Raw genomic sequence first — 11,980 nt, 5'->3', positions numbered from 1 at the left:
TACTGATTTCCTTTAGGATGGACTGGTTGGATCTCCTTGCAGTCCAAGGGACTCTCAAGAATCTTCTCCAACACCACAGTTCAAAAGCATCAATTCTTTGGCGCTCAGCGTTCTTTAAGGTCCAACTCTCACATCCATACATGACTAGTGGGAAAACCATAGCTTTGACTAGACGGACCTTTGTTGGGAAAGTGATGTCTCTGCTTTTCAATATGCTCAGTCTCTGGGCCCTTGACAAGGCTGAGCTCCCATGCTAGACACAGAGAACCCCTCAGTGTGCCTCACAGTTGTCCTTAAGTAGCAATTTGTGTAATTTCACTTTTCCAGTTTCTCTTTCTAGATAGATTTCCAGAGGAACAGAGGGCCCTCATGCCATGTTTAGAACAGGGCACTGGGATATGTGTGAGTCTGTTGTGTTTTCTGTTAGCTCCTGGGTCTGGGAGAAGGAGGCAGGGATGGTGAGGGTTCTGTGCTGGGATGTGGAAACCTTGAATGGTGCATGCCTGGGGCTGGTTGGGGAGGGCAGAGAATGCACTGCAGGCTCCCACAGGCAGTGGGACTAGGTGCTGAGTCCTTCTCTGGAGTGGAATTTCTCTTGACTTCCTCTGCTTTCTCCTCAGCCTCCCTCTTAAAGGCTTCCTGAACCCCAGAGAAATCTGGGCACATCAAGGGCCCAGACCCTTTAGAGGTGGCAGGGATGTGAGCAAGGCCTCTGGATCCTGGGGAAGAGCTGGAGCAATGGAGAGAGAAAGACTTCCAGCTAATACCCTAATTGATTCTGTGTTGTTTTTTTGTCCATAGGAAATGCCACAGGAACAACCGGGGAAAAGTCAAATGGCAACAACTCGGGCCAGCCGGTAACACCCCCAAACTCCACTGTTCAGATGTTGAACTTAACCACAAGTAAACAAAGTACAGCCCCGACATCCACTCGGATGACATCCCATGTGACATCCACTGTGGCTACAGCACCGACCAGCACACACACGTCTACAACATCTAAGGTCACAAGTGTGGTGTCAACCTCAGCCCAGCAAAACAAAACTGCCACAGCCAGTAACACCGTTTCTGTAACTACTAAAGATCCTACAACCACATCAATCACCGTCTCAACAGATCCTGAAAGCACGAGCAGCTGGAATGCAAGGAATGATTCACCCACATCCAGAATCCAAGGTACCCACAGCGTGACCGCAGCCGGCGTGGCCACTGTGGGAGGCAGTCAGATGGTCCCCACCGCTCCAGGTCCGAGTATCACCCCGAGCATCCCTCCTACTCTGTCTTCCTCGATCAGCCTCGCAGGCGCTCAGCAGCCTAGCAGCAGCCCTGTGACTCCGGCCCCTGGGACTCCACAGCTCACAGGGAGCTCCTCTGCAGGATCAGACAAAATGACTGTAACTACAAGTTTAGGCAGGAAGACAAGCCCCACCTTCACAGCTCAGGTGACCACACCGAGTAAGTGTTGTCTTGCATTTTTGAAGCAGAAAAAAACTTTCAGATGTCTATGCTTTGTACCGTTGTTCATCTAGAAGGTGGAGATTCATGCTGTGGGTTAAAAAGCGTAAATGTGTACCACCTTCGCTCAGCCCGTTTCCCATCCAATGGTGAGCAGCGGCCAGCAGAGCTGTGTGCTGTGATGAGAGCTCGAGGTTTTGAACTGCCCAGTGGAGCGTTTTCCTTTTTTTAAGTGCTAGTCTTAGTCCAGTAAATTCATTTCAAACCTCACTGATGGATCATGAGCCTCATGGCCCATTTGAGATCTATTGGATCAGAGTTTCTTGGTGTGAGTCTTGAGCATTCGCATTCGGGGGGCCCTCCCCCCCCCCCCCCCCCCCCCGCTGCCATGTCATGTGGGTACATGGTGAAGTTACTAGAGAACCACACCCCGAGAGCACGGTTACGTCCTGCGTAAGAGCAAGGGCCCCAAGTTGGATAAACCTGGATTCCAGTCCCTGCTCTGCCATGCGTTAGGGCGGAATTCATCAAGCCCCTCTGAGGCTCCATTGCCTTGTCTCTGAAAGGGGTGATTACAGTACTTTCCTCAGAGTCACTGTGAGGACTGAAGAAGAGAGTAGGACCCTGGCAGAAGCAGTCACTCAGCTGACATCTGCTCTGGCATTGTCACTGCTGTTGATACTTCTCTCGGGTTCCCACACCGGCTCATCCAATCTGCTCATCCTGTAATAGGCTACGGGAACTGGCTTCATCCATCTGCCTCCTCTTTCTCATAGCTTGCCTCCTTCTGCTTGTGGTCTGTAAAGCCAGAGTGGGGTGGGGGAAGACTGAAGAACCTCAGAAAACTGAGAACAGGAAAGATTATCCTTTTTCTGTTTAAACCACTTACCTTTCCTCATAAGCTTTGTTTTCCCATTTACAGAAACACAGGTCACCGTTAAAGGAACTCAGCACACCTCCAGGGAGACGCCAGCTGTCACCATCACCACTGGAGTTCAGCAACCCACAGGCTCTTCACTGGGACCTGGGACCACATCTCTGGTCAGGAGATCCACCATCTCCAGCACTCAGTTGACGTCAAATGCCCCCCAAAGCTCCAGCACCCGTTCTCCCACCTCAGTAATTCCAACAAATATAGGGCAGGTAAGAGAGCCCAGACTCGGAGAGAAAGGGACTCCAGGAAGAGCATCTCTACCCTTCTCTACCAGAGCCCCTGGTGGGGGTGTGAGGAGCAAGTATCATTCACCCACTGTCTCTGGCTTTGCTGGACTCGGCCTTAGAGAACGGGATAACCAGTAACATACCTGGCTGTCAGACCCCAGATGGCCAGCTCCCACTTTGCCGCAAGTTACTTGCCTGGTGTCACCCACCTAACTGTGTGTGTGTGTCAGTCGCTTCAGTCGTGTCCAACTCTTTGCTACCCCATGGACTGTATAGCCCGCCAGGCTTCTCTGTTCATGGGATTCTCCAGGCAAGAATACTGGAGAGGGTTTTCATTCCCTCCTCCAGGGGAGTCTTCCCAACCCAGGGATCGAACCCTGGTCTCCTGCATTGCAGGCAGATTCTGAGCCACCAGGGAAGCACCTAAAGGAGGGAGGGAGGATTCAAAGATGAGATCTTATCAAGTTCACCCTGGCCCTTAATCCTAGTGGCTTCTTTCAGATCCAGTGCCATCCTCCTGAAAAGCTAAATGAGAGCAAACTCTCCCTGAACATCTCGGGAGCCAACAGTTGTGTGAGTACCTTGCTCCTCTGGGCCCCACCCTGACCTGCATCTTCCAAAGGCGGTTTAGCTCCAGAATCACTGAAAGTGGAAGGGAATGGAGTGTTCCTTGTAGAAAGGAGCTGAGAGATGTGTTCATTTCCTGCCCTTGTTTTTGGTCCTTCCAATCTTACAGAGGGTCAGAACCAGCTTCTCTAAAGGAAGCCCCGCCCACAGGGCTGCTACAGGGCCAGAAATACCAGGTCTCCTGAGCTTTCACTTCTGAGAGTCTGACCCAAGCCCTGGTTCTTGCTTGCTGCTAGTTCAGGATGTGACTTTGTTAAGCCCATCTCTTTGGGCTTCAGAGGCCTCAGTTGAAAAGAAGAGACTTAGTCTGCCTAACTTTCGTTGTTCTGAGTCTGTGGTTTTATATTTCCTGCTCCATGTGTTATCTGACAGCTTGCCTCTAACCCAGGGGAGCTGTTGCCAACAGCTCTTCTTCCACTCAGGATGGTGTGTGTGTGTATTGTTTGAGGGAGCTGGTGTCAGCACGTGTGTGAGTGCGTTTGCATGAAAGAGAGAGTGTAGCCTTGTTATCCACTGCCTTCAGACTGCCAGTCTCCCTAGGATTAAGGGCTTTAGTCTGGGGATATCTGCCGCAGTGCTTACTCAGTAGCTGAGGCCTGAGTGGGTGCTGGTGATGGATGGCTCACTGCCGCCCTCTCCTGGTCAGTGGCTATTTTGCAAACACCCTTAGGAACCAGAAAGTGAAAGCAAGCGGCAGGGAAAACGGGTTTACAATATTTTAATGCTACCTATTTTCTGCAGTTGTTTTCTTTTGGGTGTCCATTTTGCTGGAATTTTCCAAGTGAACTATAGAAAAGCTGGAGTTTTCAAACAGAGCAGGGTCTTCCTGGGATTGGGCTTGTTGGACAAGGCAAGAACCACACTGACGCTTGCCCAGCCTTTCCTCCAGCTCTCTTTTTGGCTGAAACTTGGCAGGGGTGTGTTTGGTGGTAAGCCTTCTTTTCCTTTGCCATAAATGGGAAAAGGAAAGCCCTGCATCTTTACCTGGTAGGAGGGCTGGGGAGTTAGTAAGCCTAAGGAAATTCCAGGTAGAAAACCCAAGGGATGGTTTGTGGGACAAGCCAAAGCAAGAGTCCTTTTCTTCATCTTGGTATCCTTATTCCAAAGTCTGGTCAGAGAAACACCAGTTTGGGGTGCCTCTGGATGACTGGGTAAAAGCTCCCCACACTTTGCTTCCTCACCCTCAGCCCTAAAGTCACATCAGCCATGCTCTTTCTGCTTAGAAACATAGAGGAAGCCCCTCAAAGATGTCCTTGTGCGTCTTCCAGACACTCCCGAGTCCCCCTGTGCATGATGGCCTTGCCCTTCTCTTGTCAGCCTGTTTAGGTTTTCAGTCTGAGCCGAGGGATGGATGACCTTGAGCTGAGAGCTGGGCACTTCCCCTCCTGAGGTCTCTGAACTCAGCATCAAGGGCTGGTGAATGCAGGTTCATTGGCATCTTTGCACTGGCAGTGCCTCCACAGGTCCTTCCAGGGGAGAGAAATGATGACGGGCAGCAGGTCATGATACTTAAAGAGCTCTGAGAGAGAGGGGCACACTTGGGGGAATGGCATTATTCAACAAAGATGAGATAAACGGGATGGGGGACGAGGGAGGAGACGCCCACCTGAGCCAGAGAAGGCAGGGGCTGGCCCAGGAGAAGAGCCTGTCACCCGCCAGTCCAGGCAATCGGTTCACAGCTGGCAACAGCCTTGTCCTGACCTTAGCTTGCAAGGGTGGCCCCGCGAGCCTAGGCTGCTGTCATGATCCCCGAGCAATTACCTGTGGTCTTCCCACAACAGAACACAGTCGCTTCGAATCACAAACTGGTCGAGGTGTTGTGCCAAGCAGTAAAACCCTCCTTCAACAAAACTCAAGACCAGTGCTATATAGAGATGGCTCCTGGTTCACATGCCCAGGAAGTGGACATCAAACACATTACCATCATCAGTGAGTTGAGGGCCAGGGCAGGGAGGCCTCTCTGGGGTGGGAATGGGGCAGGGGGGTGACAGGAGCCGCAAGGATGGGTCAGTTGTCAACTCTCCTTCACCTGCACGAGAGACACACCGCTCAGGAGATGGACGAACAGGAAGCCCTCTGTCCCTGCCGTATCTCTCTGAGCTAGACCACTGAACCGGCATCTCTCCCTCTCCCCCTCAGCAAAGCTCCATCCCACGGACGTTTACAAAGTGCTGAAAGACGACTGGGACAAGCTAGAAGCCGTAAGTGGGTGGCCCCACATGCTGGGACAGACTGGGTCAGGAGCCTGTCCCTCGGAAGCCTGCGGTTCCCCGGTTCCACTGTTTCTCATTGTTGAGGAACCTCTGGTTTGCAAGCATCTAGATGGGAGGATAAAAAGGGACAGCAGGGCGGTGGAATAGGCCCCCCAAACCCCACGTGGAAGAGCTTGTAAGTGAATGGGAGTTCTGAGAGAGAGAGACCCAGAACCCGTTTTCTGCTATGTCACTCTTTCTTTCCTGGCCAGGTGGGAGTCAGAGACATGCAGTTTGATGGGCAAGGACCACCAGAAGAGATGGAGGACCGGTTCAGCATGCCCCTGATCATCACTATTGTCTGCATGGCATCCTTCTTGCTCCTGGTGGCGGCCCTCTATGCCTGCTGCCACCAGCGCCTCTCCCATAGGAAGGACCAGGTGAAGACCAAGCAGTCCACTTCACTGGATGACTTTCACCCTGTTATTCCCGTGTTAGAGAAAAGCCATGAGCCCTTTCAGATAGGCAGAGGTCACCATCCCTTATAGGGAATGGAAATTTGCCTGAAGAATTAAAGAGGCGGCAAGGGTTTTGGAGTCAGAGAAGACTTGGGTTAAACCCTAGCTCTGCCTCTGATTAACTGGGTAACCTTGAGCAAGACATAATCTCTGAGCTTCAGGTTTCTCATCTGCGTAGTGGGAATATCCCCCTTGCAGAGTTGCTCTGTGGATCCATTCCTGTAAATGGGCCGAGGCATACCCGTCTAACCAGAAGGTTTTTCATCTACCTTACTAGGATTCCCTTGTAACAGTTCCGCCCAGATTCAGGGTTCTCAACCCTGGCTGCACACTGTGGAGAGCTTTAAAAGAAATCCCGCTGCTTAGTTTCCTCACACCCCAACTGAAATGGCATTTCTGGGTCACTGTATTCGTTTAAAGCTTGCCAGGGACGATCCTCTGCCACTGAGGTTGTATCCTGGGTAAAGAAGGAGAGAAAGCTCCCTTCAGATGGTTTCTGCCTGCAGCGGGAGGGCAAAAGTTTCTGTACGCATCATGTTCAGCCCTAGAGAAGTCCCAGTCATTCAGCCTGATGAAAGTCATTTTCTTAGAGTTCTTCCCTGTTCAGAGAAGTGGTGAGGAGGGACCTTGAGAGGAAGGTTTGATGGGGAAGGAGTGGAGGAGAGGAGATGGGAGAACAAAGTCCGTCTCTGCTGACGTCACATATTTGCCGCCAGGGGCCAAGCTGGGAATTCTAGGGATGCTGGGCAGGTTCTCATCTCAGACTTTCCCTGAGGCAGGCCAGCAGTCAGAATTGGCCTCCAGGACCACCTGTTGTTCACATTAGCTAAATTGGGGTTCCTGAATTATAGGGGTAGAGGTGCCAATATTAAGGCTAGAGCAAGGCTGACAACTCTCAAAAACTACCCTTTTTTCTTGGGTCACCTCTCTCACTCTAGCAACGACTAACAGAGGAGCTACAGACGGTGGAGAATGGTTACCATGACAACCCGACACTGGAAGTGATGGAGACCTCCTCAGAGATGCAGGAGAAGAAGGTGGCGAACCTCAATGGGGAGCTGGGGGACAGCTGGATCGTGCCTCTGGACAATCTGACCAAAGACGACCTTGAAGAGGAAGACACACACCTCTAATCGGGGCTGCCGGCCGTCTCCGACGGTGCAGAGCTCCAGCCCAGCCACCTCAAGTGCCATTTGTAAGGGGAGGAGGAAGATCCTTCCCCTTAGAGGGGAAGACTGGGGAAGGAGAGCAGACTCGGAGGGTCCCCTCCTCCCAGTCCCCACAGGCCTTAATTTTCCCCTTTTCAAGCTGAACAAATCACATTCTGAGTAGAATCCTCTTGTAGAATAACCCACTAGTGCCTGAGCGCAGCGCTGCTGGGAGAACAGGACAGGGCCATAGAAGGAACTTTTCGAGACCATCTGCTAGCCTCCATTCACAGGTGAGACGACTGAGGCCTAAAGAGGGTAAAGTCAAGGTCACATGGCTACTGGGTGGCACGTCGGAATGAAAACAGAGATCCTTCATTCAGGCCAGTGCCCGTTCCCACCACACCACGCTGCTGGCATCACCCGTGCCCTCTCTCCAGAGCTAGCCCGGGCAGGGGCGGAAGCTGCCCATCAGCGGGTGGGCTGGGGGCAGAGCAGGGCTGGATCCTGCCTCTGTGGGGTCTGGCTCCTTGAAAGGACAGGTCCCGTTCCTGTCTCGTCTGCCTGCCTGTGTTCCTGTCCTTTGCTCTCCCTCCCTTCATTCAGTTTTTTCATCCCCACTCTGTTCTAGGGCCTCTGGGACTAACAGAGGTCACTCATGACCTTCAGTCCCTGTTCTGGAGTCTAGTTTCCTGGCGTCTGCTTATGAGATTGGCACTGACCGAGCACACTAGACTCCCCTGTGAACATGTCTGCCACCAGCCAGCTACAGACGAAGAGAGAAAGGGAAGCCCCTCTTTCCAGGATGGGTCCCCACCTACCCCCAGGGCTCCCTAGTGCTGCCTGGCCTCCCCCTCCCATGGGGACTAAAATCCGCAGCAGCTACTGAAGGCAAGATGTTTCCTGTTTCGTTGTCATTGCTCAGCCGATGCAATAGAGAGGAGATCCCAGCTCAGTCATCCCCTCTGAGGTTCAGTGTGAATGAGCAGCTTTAGGACAGAGCTTCCTCAGGCCCCATCAGCAGAGAGGTGTCTGATCAGACAATCGACAAACAACAGGAAGGACAGGCTTTACTTTTCCATTTCATAGGACACTCAGGGGCTTTGCAAGTTGTTGAGAGTTTTCTCTTTTAATCCAGCCCTCTACTGCCAAAGGCCAAAGCTCAAATCATTGAGATGTTTGAAGATTCCAGTCTTCTGTGCACAGGGCAAGAAGAGCCTGGAGGGGAGGTGCACTTCAAGCTGCGTAAGGAGCAGCCAGCCCGAGTAGAATCCCAGCGACCTTCCACCGTCAGGCATGGAGCTGGGCCATGCCGTGTGCCCTCCTCGGTATTCCTAGAGGGGCTGGCTGCCCGGCGCTCCCGCAGGTTCTGGTGGCCTCTCAGGGAAGCACAGTGCCGACTGCTGCCCAGTGGAGGGGTTTGGAGGGAGCTTAGCAGGTGTCAGCTACACAGACGGCACCTGAGGACTGAGCACAGCGAGCTTTCACCTGATTTTCTGAGGAGAGGGAATTCTGCGTGGAATTTTGAACTCTGCCCACGGTCTCTCTGTTGCTAGGCATAATGCTCCTAGATCTACTAGGAAGATGCGTTGAAGAATGAAAACGGTCACTTGGCCTAGGCTGCAATAGGTCTGATAGAATAGGCTCTCTGCTTTGGGATAGGTTATTTTTTTTAAAGGAGAGGATCTTAAGGGGACAATCTGTGTCTTTCCTTGGCCTAATTCCCTCTTCATAGTCTTTAGCCATTTGATACCAAGGGGAAGAGGAAGGCCAGTGGTTCAAGTAGGGGCCCCAGTGAGTTTCCCACAAGCTAGAAAGATGCTAAGGTAACAAAGATCCTGAAGTATTTGCCCTCGGTCTTTCCTGTTTGGAGGCTGGCAGGATGGAGAATACCGAGTTTGGGGGGAAATAGAGGAAAATGCTCTCACTGGGAAAAGATCTGTTTGCTTCTTTCCTACCCAGCATTTGGTTCTTTCTACCCAGTGGGTTTCTATCATGGCCACTGTGGGAGAGGCCAGCCTGGATTACTCCTTTGCTGATTCTGGGTCTCATTCCACCAGCCAGGTTTAGACAGAAACAGCAAATACATTCTGGAAGCCAATCAAAGGCCATAACCCACAGGCCTCTTGGGGAGCAAGAACATGACTGGCAAGGACCAGAGAGTAAAAATGAGGCTTGGTCAAGAGGAATGACCGTGGCTCTGTCCAGAGACAGCCTCGACAAGCTCTGGGCTGGGTCAGAGGCTCCTTTGGGTGCATCGGAACTGTATTCTAGCCTTCTGGGCAACTTGCCCTGGCTTGCTCTTGCCACTAGACGCCTATGTCAAAGACCATATTGCCGTGCATCTGTGTGGTCATCTTCTTCCCACATCTTTGCTGGTCTCTGATGCTATCTGGTTAATTCAGATTCTGGGGCTGAGGAGAGAGAAGAAAGCTGAGAACTCAGCATTGACTTGAAACAATCTGTGCCAGAGAGATTATAAACTCTTTTATTTCGGTGGCACACTGGTTTCCCTAAACTTCATAAAAGGCCAGAAACCATGAATCCGATGACTGCACGAAAGCCAGGGGGAAGCACACTGTCATGTCAGTGGGGAGAGACGCAGCAATGCTTATGAAGGTGGGGGGTCACAGAATATTCTTTTGCGTCACAGGACAAGATACAGGTTTAATCGTCTAGATGCAAGACTGTTCTTTCCCTTCTTGATAAGGAAAGCTAGCAGAAAGTTTATTTAAATCACTTCTTGAGCTTTTTATCTTTTTGACAATGTACTGGAGAAACTTTGAAAAACCAGTTCCAGCGGATACATATATATGTATTTTTTGAAAATGTAAATACAGCAGCCACATGTTAATCCACCCTGCACTGCTTTGAGTGAATATACTTCGAAAAAAACCTTTGTTAAGAGAGAAGGCTTTTTTCCCTCTCAACAGGAATGTAAATATCTATTTTACTAGAAATAACAAGGCTGATGATGACGTATTTGTCTTCCAGACTGGGCATTTTTATTTTTAAATATGGTCCTCATCCCCTCCCCGTGAAGTCGCAGCATGTTACAGTAAGGGTTGTAGTCAATATGCACTGGTTGGGCAGAGACTCTCTAGTCATAGAGGGGTCTTAGAACCCAGTCCAATCTTTATTTTTTTAAGAGAAGAGTCCGAAGCCCAGAAAGATAAAGTGGCCTGGCGAAACTCACATTATTTAGTGACAGAAAACAGGCTTAAAACCTGGACTGGAAGACTGTCCAGTGCTCTGTGCCTCAGGAAGAAACCAACAACTTAAGGGGGGTGATACCAAGGACAGATCTGCAGCAAGGGCAGGGAGGGCATGAAGACAAAAACAGGAACCTTGCTGGTCTGTGGCTTATTTAGATCTAAGACTTACATGAGCAATTTTGTTCTCCCAAGAATAGTTTTGAATAGTTCCTACATATAGGACTAAGGATCAAAGGGAACAAGATGGGCAGGCAGAGGGGGCGAGAGTAAAGCAGTGGCTTTCATCGCTGTCATTCGCTGCTTAACTCAGGTTTGGGGAAAACCCTACCCGGAGTCAAAGGAGGGGATTACTATTTGCTCCACGTCTTTTTGAAAAAATTAGTGAATGTTAAAAAGAGTTTGCTCAGGAGACTGGGGGAGCTGTGTCCTAGTGGACAGGGGTCTAAAGTACACTGGAATTTACTGAGAAACTTGTTTGTAAAGATTATTACTTATTGCCATTTTCTTACAAAAGTATATTTTGGAAAGTTGTATACTGTCAATTAAACTGCTTTTGTCTAAGCTGGCTCAAGCCCTAGTATTTCACTGATTGGCTTCCATTCTTCACCTGCGCACATGGCTCATCGCTGAAGACACAGCGGGGCAACCTCTGCTTAGTTGTGCCTGCTTAACTACGCAGGCCCAGAGCAAAAGGACAGAAGTGAGAGAAAGGACAAAGGGGATTCTGGAGGTGATGCCAAGTTCTCCAGATATTCTCAGGCTGCTTTAGTGAGGAGAACCGAAAGTGCCCCATTTTCCCTCACAACACACTTATCAATGTTTTGCCCGCTTCCTTCTCTTTGTTTGCCTCAGAAAAAATTGTGACTCACCCACCACCAAAGATCCCAAGGGGGCTGCTGAACCCTGATCAGGTACGAAACAGTTTTAAGGACAAGGCAAACATTAATAAAAATACAAAAAAAATTTTAAAGGATTCTGTTCTGCCAATAAAAGGATCAGTTTACTTGTCAGAAGCCTGTGCCTGTCCCTTACCCAGAGATATGCAAACATGTCCAGTAATGTCAGACTCAGACCCCATGGAGCCCTCCATGCTCCTCTGTCCCTGGGATTCTCCAGGCAAGGATACTGGAGTGGGTTGTCATTTCCTCCTCCAGGGGATCTTCCTGACCTAGGGATCAAACCCACCTCCTCCTCCATTTCCTGTGTTAGCAGGTGGATTCTTTACCCAGAGATGTAGTGAAGATGAAGGAGGTTCAGGAAAGGAGTTGCTCAAAGATGATTCTGATTCTCTTCATCTCTTGGGGGTGGTAACTTATCTACTGACATGTTTCTTCACTGCAAGAAGAAAACTTTATCATTCCTAACCTGCTGCAGGGAAACAGGTGTTCTGGTCCATGCTCATACTTGGCTATACGGCAGCGTCTTCTGTTTGCCTGTCATCTTACAGTTTACACATGTTATTTAGGAGTTGTCACCATTCTACCAATAGCGAAACTGGGGACAGGAATTGAGGATTCTCTCAAGATCACACAGCTAGTTAAATGTACTAGGCCTTGCATCTATATCTTTTCCCTCCCAAGTCCTACATTTTCTCAACACCATATTGATGCTTGTGTTCCAACAACAAAGTATGTTTCCAGAATGCAATTATAATAGGATTTTCC

The 11,980-nt window shown here is 50.2% G+C and overlaps 1 protein-coding gene across 1 annotated transcript; it reads left to right on the top strand.

Moving 5' to 3' along the window:
* Positions 1-857: 857 nt before the first annotated feature.
* On the top strand, positions 858-10,882 carry PODXL (podocalyxin like). Its single transcript, XM_040259654.1, has 7 exons — positions 858-1,455; positions 2,378-2,598; positions 3,118-3,189; positions 5,025-5,172; positions 5,383-5,444; positions 5,708-5,875; positions 6,892-10,882. The coding sequence occupies exons 1-7, from the start codon at positions 885-887 to the stop codon at positions 7,084-7,086; spliced, it is 1,437 nt and encodes a 478-aa protein (XP_040115588.1). The 5' UTR covers positions 858-884; the 3' UTR covers positions 7,087-10,882.
* The last annotated feature ends 1,098 nt before the right edge of the window (positions 10,883-11,980 follow it).

The sequence above is a fragment of the Oryx dammah genome, unplaced genomic scaffold (assembly GCF_014754425.2).
Source record: "Oryx dammah isolate SB20612 unplaced genomic scaffold, SCBI_Odam_1.1 HiC_scaffold_18, whole genome shotgun sequence".
Classification (NCBI taxonomy): Eukaryota; Metazoa; Chordata; class Mammalia; order Artiodactyla; family Bovidae; genus Oryx; species Oryx dammah.
The sequence above is the reverse complement of the archived record's forward strand: the minus strand, read 5'-3'. Positions and strand labels throughout refer to the sequence as shown.

Bases quoted from the DNA above. Each gene is read 5' to 3' on its own strand.
- PODXL (XM_040259654.1), top strand. From the start codon at position 885: ATGTTGAACTTAACCACAAGTAAACAAAGTACAGCCCCGACATCCACT. The intron at 2,599-3,117 runs GTAAGAGAGCCC...GGCTTCTTTCAG, and splicing joins TTCCAACAAATATAGGGCAG to ATCCAGTGCCATCCTCCTGA. The intron at 3,190-5,024 runs GTGAGTACCTTG...TTCCCACAACAG, and splicing joins TCTCGGGAGCCAACAGTTGT to AACACAGTCGCTTCGAATCA.